Raw genomic sequence first — 20,873 nt, 5'->3', positions numbered from 1 at the left:
CTTGACCAAGAGAAATCCATCTTTATTGTCTCCATAATCAGCTCAAGAGCCATTGAATATGAAGTCTTAAATCTAATTCCTAATAAAACTCTAAAAGTTTTAGAGGCAAAATGAAAAAGCATAGTTCATAGATACCTTTTGGCTAATGGTTGGGGAAGTATTTTTGAATTTTAGTCCAAAGACCTGAAATTAGTTTGAATTTAAAAAAAGAAGTGACATCCATTAGGATGAAGGTAAAGTTGACAATGGAAAATTATTGTTATCTTATCAAAAGGCTGCTTCTGAATGCAGCCTCCTGACAAAACAGAAGTCTGGCTGAAACTTGAACCAGATATACTTGTTATGCAAATAGCTTTAGCCATAGGGGAAAGGGCTGATAATGAAATCACTACAAAGCCAACCACACATTACAGAGGTGACACAAAAACAGCAGGCAGGTCTTAGCATATGGATAAAAAGCAGTGAAGAATTTATGTGAGCATCATGTTTAATTTATCATAACTAAGCTGTCAGGAGTCATGCTTTGACAAATGCATAACTAACAAATATAAATGAATCAATTATCACTAACAACCAAAGGTTCAGAACCAAACAGGCTGATCTTTCTTTTCTTTTTTTTTAATCCCAAAACAGGTTTACTAAGAGGATTTCAGACCTTCTTAAAATCTCTCCTACTGTCTCCAAATTAAGAAGCCTGGAAACAAATCTGGAAAACACTAAACTACATCCTGGCACTCACGTTCTCCCTCCTCTCGCCCCCTCCCCAAACACACGAGCACACTGTCCCCTGTCTACCAGCTATAATCACTAGGCTGCAGCCAGGCCAATCTGTTCAGACTACTGCAGCAATCAATGAGAAGCCATACAGGTCCTTTGGTGAGTGGTGACCATCATGAACCAGGAAAGACTGAAATTATTGAATTGACTCTGCTATGGTTCAGCAGTCAAATAGGGACCGGATATTAAAGATATTAAAGCTGTTAACAATTTTCTAGCTCTGTTCACTCTTTAGAGAGAATCACTTTAGTTTACTTTAATATAATGCACCATGGCTTACTACAATGAGAACTGAAGCAATTATCTGGATAACTCAGGCTAAAAACACTTTTCCTGAAATTACCAGATAATCATCTTCCCCACCCCAGTCCCACCAATAATGAAAAGCTTATAATCTGAAGGTCTTAATCCTCTATACTTCCTCCCTTTCTCTTCCAATATGAGCAAGGTAAATATAAAAGCAAACCAAAGCTCTTCCTTTAAATAGCATTTCTAACCCAGTGAATGTCATTGTTTATATTTAATTAGAGATTTGAATAAATAGAATGAACTAGTAAAGTCAAACTGCATTTGGCAGGCTGAGCCTAAGGTAAGCAGGTTCATCTACGAAAGCAAAGGATATTATTTGGGAATAGTGGGCAGGTTTCTACCTAAAGATATAAAATACAATAATTAATCCCTTATCTTGAGAGTTATATTCCTAAAAATCTTGTAGAAGGAGAATTCATGGTTGAGGAATCTAACATGTTAAGGGAAAAATAGGATTAGGGGCATCATGTTTAATTTATCATAACTAAGCAGTCAGGAGTCATGCTTCGACAAATGCATAACTAACACATATAAATGAATGTTTCCTGAGGTCAGGAAAGAATCTATGAACACTTATATAATATTTTCACTAATAAAACCAATAAGGACAATTCATTAAATAAAGCAAAAATTGATATTTTTCCATATCTTAAATTAGTAATAAACAGATGATTACTGAATTTCTATTTACCTTCCTTAGTTCATTAGAATCTTTTCAGACTCTCTCTCCCCTGCAATTTCAACAAGATGTTTTCGCTTTGCTCCTGATAGTATACATACCAAAGGCATTGTTTCCTATGTTTAATCCTCCATTCTGGTATCAAGACCTTTCTAATCTAAATTATCTCAGAATGAGTACATCTAGAATTCTCAGAGTTGGGGAAAACATAAGGAGATTTAAATGGGCATATAGAAGGATTTGCCATAAGGAAAAATCAATGGTAGGGAGAGATTTCTATAGTGTGGGTAACCCTAAAGTCTCAACCCCATTATCAATTATGTATCTTTATTCCCAAATCCATCCAAGCAATGCTGTTCTTGGTTTAAGAACACAAATATATTAAAAAAAACATACATAAGTCAAACTTTGGTGAGTCAAGTCACATTTTAGAGGCATCATAAGAGCTTGGTATAGGAAGGCATATTTGTGAATATGTAATGAGTTTTTCTAGGCCAACAGCTTAGAGAAGGTCAATCAAGGACATCTGTGTGCAGCAGTGGAATGAAAACGAAAACTCTTTGGATGAGGCCTTTGCCAGCAAAATCACTGGAACCTTAGCTCCTGGATTTCTCTCCCTGGGGTGATCTGAAATGTGTGCCCAGCCACCAGGGTGTCTTCAGCTCTCTAGTTGTCTCCACCTCCTTTGGCTCCCAAATATCAGGAAGTAGCTCTTCCTCTACTCTTATGTGAGCATCATCTCTCCTGCGGTATCTGTTGTTCTTCTCAACAGTGCCCATTACCACCCTCAACATGTGGCTGCTTCTGCATTCTGCAGTCATCACAAACATCAGGGTGGGGCAGGAGGGGCAAGGAAATGTCCTCCCCCTGCTCCATCCCCCAGCCTTGAACTGGATGGTCACATTCCAATAAGGCCTTCCTTGGTAGAGTTCTTGGAGTTCTTTACCACTCCTCTCTCCTGAGGAAAATGGCACAAATCCAGGAAGGATTGGATAAGCAAACAATTTTAGGGACCTTGAACTATGATGCATTTGAAATGAAAATGAAATACAAGTTCACAGCTCTTTATACAAAACCCTTGGGGCCAACTATGTTTTGGAATTCAGAATTTTATCAAATTCTAGAAAACTAAAGCAGTGCATTTACTGTATGTTATGTAACATCCCCAGCAGGATCTGGGGCAGCACACTGTAATCAAACACATTAATATATCTGCAGCAATTCATATGAATATTCATACTGAGTGAGATAAATAATGACTATAAATAGCCTCACTTCAGTTTAAATCATGTTCATATAAGGTCAGGGATTGCAGCTAAATGACTCAAGTACAAAAAAACTTTCATTTTTCTAGAGCTCTTTGGATTTTGGAATTGTGGATAAGGGACTGTTGGTCTGCATTGTGACTAATTAAAGAAGATGATCAAGAGACCCAGTTTGCGTCATTGCCCTGCCTCTTTGTGGAAGCTAAGTCTGCACATAGGCATAAGTTAGAGAAATTTGTGTTGACCCTTCCCTATTTCTTGTTTATCAGCTATTTTGGTCACTTCTTTTCTCCTCCCATGACCTCTGAACACCTTGTTTGACATACTAGACACTGAGGGCTCCTCTTCCAGCTCCTGTGCCTGGATATGGCTTGTAATGCCTGGTCTAGATTCCTGCCCCTACAGTTCACCAGGCCCCTAGCTTAGGGTCACATAGTCCCCTCTAGCATACTGAGCATCTTCCCCAGATTTGGGAACAAGGGCCACGTCAAAAGTTCATGTTCCCAGCACTGAGTCACCCTGCTGGTGTTGTTGCTGGGTTCTGCTCCTGTCTTAGTCCATTCAGTCTTGCCTAGTTCCCAGTAATATGGCTCCCATCAGGTACATCACCCACCAGTTGGGTTTCATCTTGTTCTCCATACCTTGAGCCCTGGCTGAGATGCCTCAGGCCTGAGATCCTACTTTGCCTCCTCAATCATGTTGGGAACTGGAGCCCTGCTCCCAAACCACAGGTCCTAGAGCAAAGCCCAACTTCCAAGCTGCAAAACCTCTGTTGAAGGCTGCCACCTTCTGTCTCCTCTCTGGTCCCAGTGTGGGCATCAGATTTTTAGATGTTGAGTCTCCACCCTTATTAAATAAGACACATTAGCAATATCTGCGCCTGGACAGAGCATATTCTCAGATAAATGAGACCCATATGATCAGGAGGACTGATTATAGCCAAGAGTCAAATGGAACTCCTTATTTTTCAAATCCTGCAGAGGCATCTTCTATCATTTACTGGAACTAATTCTGTGTCATATGTGCTAGAAGGCATAACAATTTCTAATGCCAAGTAAATTCCACAGCTTGGACTTCTCCAATCACTGTCCAAGGCCTTGCTAGATAAGCAATTTTCAGTGGAAGAAATACTCACTGTGAAATAAAGTGGTTGAATTCTTCACACCATTTTTCTGGGTAAAGTAAAGTAGGTGGAGGATTTCTGAAAAACAAAAGCAATTTTTTTCTTACAAAAAAAGTGTTCATTTAAAGGCAAAATATCAACTTGTCTTTACTGAAATCATTCTAAATAGCTCTGATAAAATTTACCCTGTTTCTTCCCTGGGTGGGAGTCATTCATTAGCGGTAAATTATAAAGTGACAGTCTCTATTCATTTAGTACTTCATTTTCATTGACTGAAAGGTTACTATGTCTACAGCTTTCTGCAGGACCTATGAGGGTTACACAGATCAGAAACATTCCTCAGGGAGCAGACACTCTAATGAGGGGAAAGGCAAGCACACAAACCACTATAACTGAGAGTTTTAGTGTCATATGAAAGCTATAAACCTAGTACTAGGGGCTTTAGAGAAATACACTTTTAATTTTACAGGATTTTCAGATCATTATGCTATAATTTGAATTAATTATGTGATGCATTTTAAAGTATACTCATAAATTCATCAGTCACATTTTTAACTATATCCTACATGTTGACTTCTACAACAGGCACTGGAGAAAGCAAAACAGCTAAGACAATGTTCCAGACCTCAAGAGGTTCCTGGGTAGAGAGGGGGACAGAGATTTAACAAAACTAATTATTGGAGATCCAAGAGAACTAGAGAACTGCAGAAAGACTGTGGTAACCAGACAACTTCCTGGTGAGAAGGCAGGAAAAAGGGGAAGGAGCCTGAATTTGACTATTTACCCAAAGATATTCAATTTTAAAACAGAAGTGACATTACTTTTAATTGATAAGATTTTTTTTCTAGCCATAAATGGAAATAGAGGCTTGTAGGCAACGGAGTTCAGTAAATGAGGAAAGTTACATTTTGGCACACCTGATTTATGACTGTAAATCTTTTTTTTTTTCCCCAAACAATCCAGCCTCCCAAGGGTACTTGCTTTCTTTCTTTTTTTTTTTTTTAAAGATTGGCACCTGGGCTAAAAACTGTTGCCAATCTTTTTTTTTTTTTTCTGCTTTATCTCCCCAAACCCCCCCTGTACACAGCTGTATGTCTCAGTTGCAGGTCCTTCCAGTTGTGGGATGCCGCCTCAACAAGGCCTGACGAGCAGTGCCATGTCCATGCCCAGGATCCGAACCCCGGGCCGCCGCAGCAGAGCGCACAAACTTAACCACTTAGCCACGGAGCCGGCCCCTTATGACTGTAAATCTTAAACCCATTATAAGTGATCTTTGTTTTCACCTGGGTTCTGACTGCTTCCTAAAGCTACAGATAGTTCAGCTTCAATAGGTAGAAGAGCAGCAGCAAGAATGACCAGAAGTAAAATTGTATCAGATAATGTGATTACAGGTTGCCTCTCAATACCCATTCTCTGCACAAGTTTTCTTCTAGCACAATGCTGCCATATAAAGACTACATTTTCCTCAGTTCCATATAAGTTAGATATGGCCATGTGACTGAGTTCTGGCCCATCATATGTAAGCAAAATTGTTCTATGGTGTTTCCAGAAAGCCTTCTTAAAAGAGAGGAGACAGAACATCTTTCTTCTTCCCCCTTTCTGCTTTCTTGAGTAGGGATGTGATGGCTGGAGCTTGAGCAGTCATTTTGGACATGAGGTGAACTTGAAAATGAAAGCTATGAGCTAAGTAGGGCAAAGAAGATAGAAAGGAAATTGGATTCATAATGATATTCATGATGACACGGCAAAGCTGCCATACTAGCTCTAGGCTGCTTCCCCCTAGTGTTCCTTAACAGATGAGAGAAATAAACTTCCATCTTCTTTAAGCATGTTATATGTAATTAATCCTAATTTAGCTGGTAATATTTCAGAGTATTATCCTATCACACGATTAGAACTCAATTTGATAAGTGATAATAATAGAAGCACAAGCACAAAGATGTGTGGGAGCACAATTAAGGGGCAACTTACCCAATCTGGGGAGTTCAGAAGACTTTATAAAGAAGATGAGCTTGAGCTGGTCCCTGAAGATTAGGTTGGATTTTTCAAGATAGAAAAGGAGAGACAAGCCATTTCAGGCTTAGGAAACAACATGTACCAAGTCACAGAGTGTAAAAAAGTATGGTAGATTCAAAGAACACAAGTAATTGTTTGAAGCCAGACTATAAGATTCTTTTGGGTCTGGAGAGAGAGCAGGAAGGAAGGACGAGGAGGGAGGGAAGAAAGATAGGAAAGGAACTACATGATTCCCTTGTTCGGCATAAGAATTTAATTATCTTTCAGATCTTCTGATTCAAAGACCCAAAGGAAAATTATCTGTGTACCCAGCTAGGAAAAAGGTTGCCCTTTAGTTATTTTAGAGGCTGCCTCTTTATCTCATTCATTCCATTCAACAATATTTGCCTTCATCTTTCCCTTGCATTTTTTAACTAATAAAAGTACCAGCACATAACTTCTGCTTCAACGCTAGTTTGGTTGACCTGTTCTTACTGGCCCAGCTCTCTGAGGTTGTACATCCATATATCCTCCCAGCTCAACTCTGAGGGCCTTAGTGCAGCATCTCCTGGTAAGCAGATTATCTTAGGTCATCTCTACAGCCCTTTCCAGGACTTGAACTTTCCTTGCTCTTTTCAGGTTTTCTGTTCTCACTGAGGTCAGTTCCACAGAGAAGAGCTACTTAAACAATCTATTATCTAATAGACTTAATTTACCCCCAAAGTAGTTAACCATGACAAAAAAGTCACTTGTAGACAGACTTAAGAGACTTGATTAAAACAACCCCAGTAGGCTTGACACTAGCCAGCTGAGCATGGAGGGACAGCCCTCTGTCACAATTAGAGGATGACTTGGCAAGGTTCCACAGGAGAAATGGATGACAAATGTCCACTCTCTTGTAGAGAACACTGTACTTTGCAGTTTTCAGCCTATTTCTAAGCCGGAACTATGGGCAGGGGCAACCACTTCTGTGTTGCCCTGAACTTCTACAGCAGGGGACAGAGGAGAGGAGCAGCAGATCACCACTGGCCCAGGCCACCACCAATCCATGGTGGCCTCACATGAACCCCACACAAGGAAACATTTCTTTGAAGCATGGCACCATAGGAATTTGGTTTTAGAGAAGCTCGTTTGACCACAAAGTAGATGCCCTACCTTTTTGGGAGTCCATCCTCCTTACTTAGGTTCAGTAAATTGAGAGCTTGTGAAAGATTATTACCTGTGTACAATGAAAACTAAAAGGAATTTGAAAACTTTACAGTATTTTGTTTGCACTGGCAATATAAATTCTAGTTCTCTCATTATTTAGGAAAAGCATCAAATTGTAACAATGGTAACTTTTTGGCTCCTCTCAACACTACAAATGCAAGCTGTAACCCTGCTCAGAGGGTCTCTCTCTAAAAGGAGATAGGATGCTTCATATTCAATATGATGGGAGAGTCAGTGCATAGCTGTGATTCAGAGACAGGCAGGCATCACTCCCTTATGGGTATGGATGCTGAGCACCTGCAGGATATATGGATGGTAAGTGGCTGGAAGGCCCATGAATCTGAATAACAAGCTCTCATTTGGATAATGCTTATGAACATACCAAGGCAGTATAGAAAATAGATTAGTCAGTGAATGAAAATGACTGTATTAGATTTGAGTTTTGCCTGCCTGGATTTTATTCCTCTGCTTTGGACCCCAAATTCAATTTCTATAAATATCTCCTGCCCACAGATAGCATTATGCCTACATGAGGCTAGGAGCAAGGGGTGATAGTGAAGCGGCCTGAACCTATTATATGCCCATTTTTGACATCATAATCCTGGGTGCAGCAAATACGATGGAGATAAAGTTAACCTTCTTCCCTCAAAGCCTCTGTGGAACAAAATGATTTGCTGAACAGTCAAACTGAATTCATTTTAGTTCCTGAAATAGAGAAGCAGCTGACTGGACCAAGGTGAGCACCTGGCCTCAGAACAGCCAATCCTAATTTAATTTGGTGACCATGGCAGGACTCAAAACGATAAGCTGGGTCAATCTGATTCTCTTTATAAGGTTTTTCTTTTCACCTTGAACTGAAAAAATCAAGAGAATGAGGCAGTTTAGTAATGGGAGCTGAAGCTGTGAGATCCATAATGACAAGGCAGACGGGAGAGGCCACAGAGCACAATGTGCAAGCTGAAGTTTTAGGAAGCAGATACTACAAGTAGGCAGAAAACCAGCAAATGAGGCAAAAATAGGCCAGGTAGAGGAGAAAGGAAGAAATATGCCACAAGACCCGAGACTCTGTGATGGCAGACCATATAGGTGATTCTACTCTTCCTTTCGTGAGTGCTTCTCCCTCTGGTGCACCTAGAACATTATTGGCCCCAGCACTCTGTCCTTAGCCCTATTGTCTTCCCATTCTACACATTCACTGAGGGCTCACTATATGTTGATGGCTTCCTAATCTGTATCTCCTGCCTCAGTTTCTCCTCTGCCTTTTGGCTGATGCATCTAACTACTTACTAGATTGTCCCAGTTTGATTTCCCAGGAGCACCTTAAAGTCAGCATGTTCAAAACCAAACTCATCTTCCTCCCCTAAAGCTGCATCCACCTGATTATTGAAGTCAGAAACATGGGTTCTATCCTCTCCATTAACCCCACATCCAATCAGAGAAGGCAGAATAATGGCTCCACTAAAGAAGTCCACATTCTAATTCCCAGAACCTATGAACATGCTATCTCCCATAGCAAAAGGGACTCTGTTGATGTGATTAAGGTTAAGGACCTGAAGATGGAAGATTACCTTGGGTTATCTGGATGGGCCTGATTTAATTGTTAATCCTTTAAAGCAGAAGAGGGAGACAGAGAAAGAAGGGGCAGGAGAGATTCCAAGTGTGAAAAGGACTACACTCACCATTGCTGGCTTTGAAAACAGGGGAAGGGAGCCACAAGCCAAGGAATGCAGGTAGCCTCCAGAAGATGGGAACAGGCCTCAGCTGATACCCAGCAAGGAAATGAGGACCTCACTTCTACAAATGCAAGGAAGTGAATTCTGCTAATAACCTCAATGAGCAGGGAAACCAATTCTCCCCTAGAGCCTCCAGAAGGGGGTGCAGCCCTGCTGACACCCTGATTTCTAGCTCAGTGAGATCCACGTCAGATTTCTAATCTACAGAACTGTAAGATAATAAGTCTGTGCTGCTTTAAATTGCTAAATTTGTGGTAATTTGTTATGACAGTGATAGAAAACTAATATATCAAACACCAAGTCCTATTAAGTCCTAAATTCCTTTCTCATCAACCCATTCCCTCTCTCACCTCCTAGTTCAGTCACTTATCATCTCATACTCAAACTACTCTAGTAGCCTCATTTTTCTCCCTCCCTCTATCCTCATCTCTCTCTAATCCATCTTGCACTTGGCAGCTAGAATTTCTTTATAACATACAAATCTGACCTTGTGATTTCCTTGCTCAAAATTCTTCAATAGATCCACACACTGCTAGCCAGATAACATCTCAACCCCTTGGCGTGATGTACAAGTGGCCTTGCCTGCCCATCTACTCAATCTCATCTCAAACCACTTTCTCATGTTCACCTGATGCTGCAGTACTGTATTGCATAGTACTTACAGCTCCTAAAGCAGGTCCTATTCTTTCGTGCTTCAGGCCTTTGCACATGGCATATCTCCAGTTTAGAGTGTTCTCCCCAGTTTGTCCACCTGGCAATGCTTCATGTGTATCTTCATGCGTATCTTCAGTGCCCAGCACGGCAGCATTCAGTAAAGTTTTGCCAAGTGACTACATGAATGAATGCACGCAAATATATATATATTTTAGGTAAGCAAAGAAATTAAGCCAGGACAAAATATGACACGGTCTCCAAAGTAGCATAAAATTAGACAAATATGGGACAGCTCCTTTGGATATGAGCAAATTCTGACTAAATTCTGCACAGCAAGCAGGGTTTGAGGAAAAAAGGAGTCCCCTTAAGTGGTAACTTGAATCAGATATGACAATATAAGCCTCATTCCCTTACTTTTTACGTCCAAATGCCCCCAGGTTCCTGAATATATCTGACCAAAATGAGTGAATAGTTCATGATTTTAAACCTCATTGTGGACATTATCTGATATCAGGACCATTATATACACATACACGGTCGCTTGGAGCTAGAAGAGGATCAATTCCAATAACCATCACATGTTGAGTGCTTACTACCACCAAGCCCCATGCCAAGTGCTTCACATATTGGTCAACAGAACATCACAACAATCCTGTGAAATAGAAATTATTATTCTAGTTTCACAGGTGGGGAAATGAGCTTAAAAGAAGAAATTTTCTTAGAAACATCCAACAAAAAGTGAGAGAGTCAGGTTCAAAACTCAGGTATTTCTGTCTCCAACATCCATTTGTCTCACTGTTTTCTGTACTTATCTCATATAAAGAGTCCATTACTTTGGAAGATGAATTAAGAGAACGTATATGCCAAAAATGACAGAAAACCAATTAGCAAGCAACACCTCGAGAAGGTGCAAAATGAAGTTCTCAAACTTTAAAGCACGCTCACCAAAGAGATGCTGAGTAAAAGATTTCTCAATGAGCTTGAGTTAATTAAGAAAGCTTCCTAAAAGTCGTGAATTTTGAGGCAGGTCCTAAAGAGAGGACAAGAAACCAGTCGGTGAGAGGAGGTGGGTGTTAGGGGAGCAGTGGGGGAACATACAGAGGAAGATATAAAGACTGAGGTATAATAATTAATAATCATTAACATATAATTAAATAAACACTTAGGAGTGTGTTCAGAAGGTATTCTATTTATTTACCCATAAAATCAATAAGGCAAGATATTTGAGCACAATTAACTGTTCTGAGACTATTAACTACAGCAACAGGGCTCCCATCCTGATGATGCTTGGTAGACGCATTAATGACGTTGAATGGTTAGGTGTGTGCCTGTGTCTCGTCCCTCAGTATCACCACCTAGCCTGAGCCAAAGTTGCTTTTCTCTCTAAGCCATATCTTACCTGTTCAAAACTAATTATTTAAAAAATTTAAATATTTATTTGTAATACATGACTCCATCTGAATGCAAAAAATTTCCTGATATAGGAACATAGAAAAGTAAAAAGCAAAATTCCTCTTCACTACCATCCCTAGTCTCAGTCTCTTCTCCACATCAGTATGGCTTGTACTCTCTCAGACCTTTTCATATGCATTTTAAAATATTTGCTATAAATATATGTTATATACTGTTTTGCTGTGCTATAAGTATATAATAAATACAATATAAATTTTATATGTTAGTTTTTATAATATATTTATAGTTGGAAACAGTAGAAATGGGATTATACACTACACATAAGTGTCCTGGTACTTACTTTTTCCATTTAAAAACATTGCTTAAAGATCACCCCATGTTGGGGCTGGCCTGGAGGCACAGCAGTTAAGTTCACACGTTCCGCTTCTCGGCGGCCCGGGGTTCACTGGTTCAGATCCCGGGTGCAGACACAGCACTGCCTGGCAAAAGCCATGTTGTGGTAGGCGTCCCACGTATAAAATAGAGGAAGATGGGCATGGATGTCCGCTCTGGGCCAGTCTTCCTCAGCAAAAAGAGGAGGATTGGCAGTAGTTAGCTCAGGGCAAATCTTCATCAAAAAAAAAAAAAAAGATCACCCCATGTCAAGTTCATACCTGAATAGTATTCCACAATGTGGGCATACTATAGTTTGTTTAGCCATTCACACATTGGTAGATATTCAGGTTGTTTCTATTTTTTTCACTATTAGACATAAGGCTGAAATGGCTTACACATACCACATGTCTATGTGATTTCTAACTTTTAAAAAGTTTCTCAGAGCCAGCCCCATGGCATAGTGGTTAAGTTTGGCAGCCCAGGTTTGCAGGTGCAGATCCTGGGTGCAGACCTACACCACTTGTTAGCCATGCTGTGGCAGCAGTGACCCACATATAAAATGGAGGAAGACTGACACAGATATTAGCTCAGGGCTAATCTTCTTCAAGCAAAAAAAAAAAGAGAGAGAGAAGGATTGGTAACAGATGTTAGCTCAGGGCTAATCTTCCACAGCAAAAAAAAAAAAAAAAGGTGTCTTAGGTGGCAAATACCTCTTGTCAGTGAACACTTAGGACCCTACCACATTACTGAAATTCAGAGAGAACAGGCACTGATTGCCTCATCTTCTCAAGGTGGCCCAGCAAACAATTTCAGAGCAGAGGAGGAGGCCATCATCCAATGGCCCACAGAGTTGTGAAGAGTGCCCACTGGCTCACCCCTCCATCGTACATACTGTGAATGGTAACACTGAGTTGTTCAACTCCACCAGTGTAAGGCTTTGAACACTGCTGCTGGGTTCCCTTCTGCCACTTGCAAGAATCTGCTACTTGCTTCCAACTGTGGGTATTTCTGGGTAATTACCTTGACATATAGGGCACAAATATTTATTCAAAATACACATAGGCTATAATTCGGCTAAAGGAGAATCATTTGAAAAGATTAAATAATTGAAAATATTTCTTTAAAATCAGAAAATAGATGATATGAAACTGACACAGAAATCAGAATCACAATATTATACACTGCACCCTTACTAAATGTGAAAGATAGGCCCAGACTGGAAAAGACATCCATGCTAAATGCTAAATCCACCATAAAAGCATCTCCCAATCAGACTCAATCCTTTGAAGCAGAGAAAAAGGTTTGCAAGGAGAACACGAGATGGGGAGGTGTCTAGAAGGAAGCAAATCAGAGGAGGAAAAAAATACGTTTTTCTTTTATCCTTTAAGTTCTTGACTGGGACCTCTGTAACAAAGGACAGATTAACAAGAGAAAAGATACAAATTTATTTAATATAAGTTTTATGTGAGATGGGAGCTTCACAAGGAAATGAAGACCTGAAGAAATTATTAAACTTGAGTGTTTTTATGCTAGGTTTGATGAATAGTGGAGAGCTGTGGGAAGATGTGCTAGGACAAAGGGTATGAACTAAGTGTAGTAAACTGGGGGGAACTTAGCAAGGCCTGTTCATTCGGATTCCTTTCTGTGTCCCTTTGTATTAGGAGATAAGGATGCTTCTTTCCTCTGAGTACAGGGAGGGCATCTCTCACAAGAGGGTTTTATGACCTGCTTCAGGGGAAGGTCAGAAAGTCCTTTCTGCACAAGCCATTTCTCAAATTCCTTCAGCTTGAAATACTCAATATGCCAAGGTCCCATATTTGGGGGTAGTGTGCCTTGAACTGCATCAGAAAAACAAAACGAACCTGTCATATCTCAGCCTTAGATCACCATTGTCTAAGAAAGTAGAGGTTTTATGATTAATACCTATGATAATTTACTCCATAATTACTGAAGAAATTACTAAAAGCACCGAGGAGAAAAGCAATGATTTATACTGAAATTTCAAGCTTGTTGATTCCTTTGATTCTGCTGTTGTATTCTTAATAACTTAATTTGATCCTGTCCCTTAAATAACACAATTTGCAACGTTAAGCTATAGTTATTTAAATGTAAAGTTACCACATCAAATAAGTCATAATAAACTCATTCTTAACCATTCACCATCAGTAAGTGACAAGATGTTCACTTCCTCTGGCTTTTTAGCCCAGCAAGAATCTGTTTCAAAGGTCATCTCAGAATCTCAAGGTTATTTTATGTTCTCCATGTCAGGTGTTATTATCCCAGGCCTATGCTTGAGTTGGGGGTGTGTCATGGAGCTTTGTTAATCCTTGGCCACTACCCTACCATTTCTAACGTTCACAAAAGGCATGAGTCACATTTTTTCACTCTCTCTAAAGCACATTGGGTTACCTTTCCCTCTGCTGTACCGTCCTTATGCAAACACATAAGCAACTCAGCCATGCATGCAGAGTACAGGAGAAAGTCAAGGATAATAGAAGGTACTATGTCAACAGAGATGATGGAGGGAATGACTGGTATGTAGCTCACTGTGTGAGCCAATGTGGTCATTGACTGACATTTGTTCTTCAATTTCCTCCAATAAGAACTCAGCAATACCATCAAATCGAACTGTTAATGTCCAATGTGTCAGGGGAGTAGAACTTGCTCAAGGGCTGGCTAATCACCCCCTTCCACAGAGTGGAAGCCCCAGGTCTATTCTTTTCCATACACAGTTTTAAGTTTCTTAATTCATGATTTTAAACAGGTATGTTTCAGAAGATCATATTGTTTTCCCATCATCAAAGACTGGACTGTTTATGTGGGTTCTGGGGGACTGCACTTTTTGAAAGTCATCATTATGGTGTGTCTAAGCATTTTGGAGATACAGAATCACTCCCCAATTAGGTTAGTATTTTAGGAAAGAAACAGCTTTATATGTGGTGGGATGAAAGTCACGGTGATGTAGTAGTGGGCCAAGGGATAGGCAAAGTCATGGCTTGACATGCTGTGCTTTCCAAGAGCATTGCTTTTTCTGGTGGTAAGTTATTTAAAAGCATTTATATGAAATCATTGGGAGTCGGGGAGGGGGAGACAATAAAAAGCAGGACTTCTCCCTGCCTAGGTTCTGAACTAATTGAGGAAAAAGATAAAGTAACCCACAGATTGGGTCAAAACCAACACCTTTATTACTGATAATGCTGAATGTGGCTTTGATCTGTGGGGAGTGGGCTTTCTAAAACTGAAACAGAGTTAGACAGACTTATTTGGTTAGTCTTGGGTCCAGGACTAGACTACCACAGGCCCCTCACTCAGGGGCAGAGTCTCGACCACTGAGCTGACTGCAGGCTGAGAACAATCACCCAGGGCAGGCTGACTCCCAAGAGAAAGGAGACGGGAAGGACTTGGGCTATGCACAGTGCCCCCCTGACCTCACCATTCCCATAGATCTGATCTAATGAGAAGATGGAAACCATATGAGTAATTTGCACAGGGAAAATATAATATAAATAATTATTAACTTGCAGAACATACAACAGAGAAAGGAAAGTCTCTTCAATAAACGGTGTTGGGAAAACTGGACAGCCACACGTAAAAGAATGAAAGTAGACCATTATCTTGCACCATACACAAAAATTAACTCAAAATGGATTAAAGATTTGAATGTAAGACCTGAAACCATAAAACTCCTATAAGAAAACATAGGCAGGACACTCTTTGACATTGGTCTTAGCAACATCTTTTCGAATACCATGTCTACTTGGGTAAGGGAAACAAAAGAAAAGGTAACAAATGGGACTACATCAGACTAAAAAGTTTCTGCAAAGCAAAGGAAAGCATGAACAAAATGGAAAGACAATCCATCAACTGGGATAAAATATTTGCAAATCATTTATCAGACAAGGGGCTGATCTCCAAAATATATAAAGAACTCATACAATTCAACAAGAAAAAAAAAATGATCAAAAACCAGGCAGAGGAAATGAACAGACATTTTTCCAAGGAAGATATACAGATGGCCAAAAGACACATGAAAAAATGCACAACATCACTAATTATTAGGAAAATGCAAATCAAAACTACAATTAGGTATCACCTTATATCAGTGAGAGTGGCTAGAATTACCAAGACAAAAACAACAAATGTTGGAGAGGATGTGGAGAAAAGGGAACACTCATACACTGTTGGTGGGAAAGCAAACTGGTGCAGTCACTATGGAAAACAGTATGGAGATGTCTCAAAAAATTAAAATTAGAAATACCATACAATCCAGCTATCCCACTACTGGCTATTTATCCAAAGAACTTGAAATCAATGATCCAAAGAGATTCATGCACCCCAATGTTCACTGCAGCACAATTCACAATAGCCAGGATGTGGAAACAATCCAAGTGCCCTTCTACAGATGAATGGCTAAAGAAGATGTGGTATTTATATACAATGGAATACTACTCATCCATAAAAAAGACAAAACCATCCCATTTGCAACAACATGGATGGACCTGGAGGGTGTGATAATAAGCAAAATAAGCCAGACAGAGAAAGACAAATATTGCATGATTTCACTCACATGTGGAAGATAACAAATACATGGATAAAGAGAACAGATTAATGGTTACGAGAGGGGAAGGGGGCTGGGGGTAGGCGAAAGGGACAAAGGGGCACATATGTATAGTGATGGATAAAAATTGGACTACTGGGGGTGAGCACAATAAAGTGTATTCAGGAATTCATAAAGAATAATGTATACCCGAAATTACACAATGTTATAAACCACTATAATCCCAACAAAATAACTTAAAAACAAAAAGAATTATTAACTTGCATTAGGGGATTAGATACTAAAGAGTAAAGAACTCTAAAAAAACAGAGGAAGAGCAGATCTTGAAAGCGGTCACTACCTCTAGCTGTGACAGAAAAGAAGGAAACAAATTTGAAAGAGTCTCTGCTCCCAAACCCAAGGCTGAGAGGTAGACCTCATTGGAAAGGATGTGACTACGGCTCACAGGTAGTGGAGAAATTCTCTGAGGTGAAAGAGGTCAGGGTTGACAAACAGGAAACTACCTGTCAGGGTGCCTTTGAGACTCACTGGGAATTGGGTGCTGGTAAAACTCGCTGCAGGGTGAGTATTACTGAGTGTCCCAAATGCCACTGGTAGCCCAAGGCCACAGGAACAAAAGGAAAAAGCACACTGAAACCAGAAAGAGGGTCCTTTCCTTCTGCAGTGGCCTTCCAGTGCCCTCTACTGACAAAGCTTAATACCTGCCACATGGCAAAGGAGAAAAACGTTTATGCACAAGTCCACTCCAGTATCACAAAGCAAGGTAAAGAAGGGTAGATTTGGTGCTGAAAGGCAATAAATTGATAACTGGGACAGGTAAGAAGTGAATGAGAGAACAGAGAGAGGCCAGGAGTGTCACAATGCCCGCCTCTTTTTTTAAAGATGAAACACCAGATTTTAAGAAATTTCACTTTCAGGCTTGCAAAAGGCACCTTCCAGCCATCATCAGCTGAATGAGTCCAGTCTCTTTTGACATTTGGAGCACTTGCTGGATATATTTGAGAGGTAATGAAGAGATAATGGAAATCTTCTTTCCCTACTTAAAAAATTTGTTTTATCATGGTTCATGAAATTTCCTCATTAAGACTTATTGCTTTCTGTCCCAAAAGTTCCTAATTGAAATGGGAATGTTCTGGGAAGCATCCTATTATAAACCTTTATTGGTCAAAGCTTTATCGGGATAAATGGCAGACAAGAATAAAAAATTAGAGGGGCCAGTCTGGTGGTGCAGCAGTTAAGTTTGCACATTCTGCTTCGGTGGCCCAGGGTTTGCCGCTTCAGATCCCGAGTGTGGACCTTCGCACCACTTGTCAAGCCATGCTGTGGCAGGCATCCCACATATAAAGTAGAGGAACATGGGCACAGATGTTAGCTCAGGGCCAGTCTTCCCTAGCAAAAAGAGGAGGATTGGTGGCAGATGCTAGCTCAGGGCTAATCTTCCCCCCCAAAAAATAAATAAACAAAGAATAAAAACTTAGAAAAAGAGACCCAGAACAAGGATCAGTGAGGGGACAGGACAATAAACACAGACTTAATCTCTTTGTGGTTTGCCATTTCTATGGTTCCAACTTTATGTGACCTAAAAAGTGAAGAGTCAGGTGGCATGACACCTCTTCTTTCTCTTTCCTGTCTCTCTGCCTATAATGTTTCTCCCAGCATAGAAAAGAAAAGGAATCAATGAAAGTCAATGTGGTTCAGAACTCTTTTGCCAGGATCACAGCCACAGAGGGGAATTTCTTTTTCTTCTGGGCCCCCTTCCAACCAACACAGTCATGAATGCTAGGTAGAAGGCAGAGAGGAGGCTGTAAGGAGCTGATAATGGTTCTCCCCCCTATTCTCTCAAGCCCAGTCAGGAACCCAAGACTTTCCCTTAAGCTGGACCACTTTTCTGCAGAGTCTAATATTATTTCTGGGGTCTGAATCCTTAATTTTTTTTTTTGAGAGTTTATTATGTGTAAGCACTGTGCTCAGAATTCACTCATTTAATCCTCACATAAACTCTGTGAGGGAGGTTATATGATTCTCTGTTTTAGATACAAAGAAACCAAGTCTTAGAGAAGTTCAGCAGCTAGTAGTGCTGTGGCCAGGCTTCCAGTACAGGCAGTCTGACTCTGAAGAACACAACTGCAACCACTGCACCATCCTGCTTCCCCACTTGGGAATTCCTCGTGGTTAATTAGACACCACCACATCTTTAGATTCTGCCAGGGCAATTTATGTCATATTAATAGAGGAATATGGGCCTGATTTGATAAGTTGCCTCTCTGACATTCTATCAACTTAAGCATAGTACTCTTCAGATGACCGTGACATTAGCAAGCAAATTCAAAGAACATTTTGTTGGGGAAGCAGAATGATTAGTAATATGATTTGAGAATGTTTTCATCTGTTGAGTTTTATGCATTCTCTGTCATTCAGCACCCTCCAAAGTCACAGCTGGTAAAATCAAATGGGTCATTTTACCACAATCAGGCTAACGTCACAGCTCAAGAAGCACCATTTGTTCTCTAAGGCAAAGCCATGCACCTAATTATAACATACTGTTAATAAATTTATAATAGACAAAAGAAACTGCTATGGATTTTTTTTCCTAGCAAAGCAAAACCATTTAAAGGGCACATTGTGCATCTATTCCTTCTTTTATTGTTTCAAAAAAGTTAGCAATATATTCTAGACAGGAAAAATCAGGGCAGACCTCAGATGAACAGATTGTATCATCAGATCCTACCACATTGTCTCTAATGGGGGAAATTAGCAGCTGAACATCAACACCTGTCACCATGAGCAGACTCCCCCCCACCCCCTCCTGGCACACATACCAGGTAGGAAGGCTGTTCAGTTCCTTAGAGCAATCTGAGCCTGGGCCACCAGAGAAAACGTACATGCCAATGCCCACAGAAGCAGGCTCCATTAAAATCAAATGGATATATTAAATGCCAGGGGAGATGTAGCAGCAATTCCTAAGGAAGACTGGGTATTAACAACTGTGAGCTATAAAGAGGTTTTATAGAAACGGCTAACTGCAAGAATGGAATCACACAGACTTAGACAGAGAGACTGGCCCCAGCAGGAACCACTGAACATTCATCCCTTTTCAAGGGTAAAAGGTACCACCAAAGCAGCACCTCCTCTCACATCTGGGTGGCTTGAGTCATGTCTCTACTGGGCAGATTATGGCCAGTTGTTTTCACCAACCTCAAGATCAACTGCAATCATTGCTACTGAGTGGATTATGTCACAAGTCCTGGCAGTTTCTGAGTAAGCCCAAGAGAGCAAGCCCACATTTATTTTTCTAACATTGTAAGAATGTCTTCTCTTTACAAGAGCTTTGGCCATTTTTCTACCTGGTTGCCTAGCAACCTTTTGAAGGGACAAAAATATAGGAGAGGGATGCTGGAGACATACTGATGAGTGAATTTGTATTTATTTCAGATTCCTTTTTAAAAATCAATCTGTTGTCCCCCCCCTGGGGTGGGGCTGGGATGGGGGAGGAGGGGCTGTGTTATATTATCATAGTGCTGCTACTGTTCTAGCAGGAACATGCAATGCCAGAAAGTATATTTACACAAGCATATTCAGCAAATGGGCGTGGGGGGGCGACAGGGGAAGGTTATCACTAGTTATTGCATATTAATAGAGATGAAGAATAAATATGTCAACAAAAAGTCATCAGAAACATACTGAATAAACATAATGCCTATTTCACTGTCCTCTCTCAAGAAGGTTTCCAGACCATGACTGAGGAAAGACTGTAATCTCTCTGTTTTCATCCTAGTTGTGAGTGAATAGTGGGCAATGCTACATTCTTGCCTGCCTGGTATCCTTCCTTTTGCTAAATTATATTTCCCTACAAAAAGGACCCACTTCATTCAGGTGTTCAAGTTCATTTGCAAGAAATTGAGCAAAGTAGCCTCCCATGATTCTTTTAATGTCCTCTGTGTCTGTGGTTACTTCTTTTTATTTTTTATTTGTATGTTTAAACTATCTCTCTTTTTTCGTGATTAGTTAACAACTCATCTATTTTATTTTTATCCAAAAAAAAGCTCATGATTTATATATTGGTCCTACAGTTTCCTATATTTTGCTTCATTTGTTTCCACTTCTATTTCATTAAATCCTTTCTTCTACTTTGAGTTTTAAAAATTATTTTTAAATTTCTTGAGTTGGAAGCTTAATTCATTTACTTTCATTCTTTCTTTATTATTAATATAATTATTTAGGGCTATGAATTTGCCTCTAATCCCTGCTTTAACTATTTCCCATTAATTCTGATACCTAGTATTTGATAATTATTACTTTCTATATATTCTTCAATTTCCATTTAAATTTTCTTTTAAATCTGAGTTGTTAAAGATGGTTTTGTTTTTTCATACCTAGATATCGAGAAATTTTTGTTTTCTGTGTTTGTTTATTTCCAGTTTGGTTGCATTGTGATAAGAGAACGTTGTCTGTACTGTTTATTTTTTAGAATTTGAGAACATCTTTGTAGCCTTTGTAGTAGGTATAAAGTAAGGATATATATATTTAATATAAGTATAGTATATTTATATAAAATATGCAAAATAATATATAAGAAATATATAATACATCATTATATTAAAAAATATATATATATCAAACCTTGTCCCTCAAGAATAGAGAACGCTCCTCTTTTCAAGCGCCCCTGAAACATTAACAAAACTTATACCATTGTTTATTTATTTATTTTTTTTTAAGATTTTTTATTTTTTTCCTTTTTCTCCCCAAAGCCCCCCAGTACATAGTTGTATACTCTTCGTTGTGG

The 20,873-nt window shown here is 39.7% G+C and overlaps 1 protein-coding gene across 7 annotated transcripts in view; it reads right to left on the bottom strand.

The window, feature by feature from the left end:
• MYO3B (myosin IIIB) overlaps window positions 1-20,873 on the bottom strand; it is a 414,167-nt gene that overhangs the window by 275,859 nt on the left and 117,435 nt on the right. For all 7 annotated transcript variants that reach the window (XM_044768737.2, XM_070508081.1, XM_070508082.1 and 4 more), the window contains exon 8: window positions 4,166-4,231. In XM_044768737.2, coding sequence (XP_044624672.1) covers window positions 4,166-4,231 — 66 coding nt within the window. The remainder of the gene's footprint in view (window positions 1-4,165; window positions 4,232-20,873) is intronic.

Source organism: Equus asinus, chromosome 4, assembly GCF_041296235.1.
Source record: "Equus asinus isolate D_3611 breed Donkey chromosome 4, EquAss-T2T_v2, whole genome shotgun sequence".
Taxonomy (NCBI): domain Eukaryota; kingdom Metazoa; phylum Chordata; class Mammalia; order Perissodactyla; family Equidae; genus Equus; species Equus asinus.
This window is presented reverse-complemented; position numbering and strand designations above follow the sequence as displayed.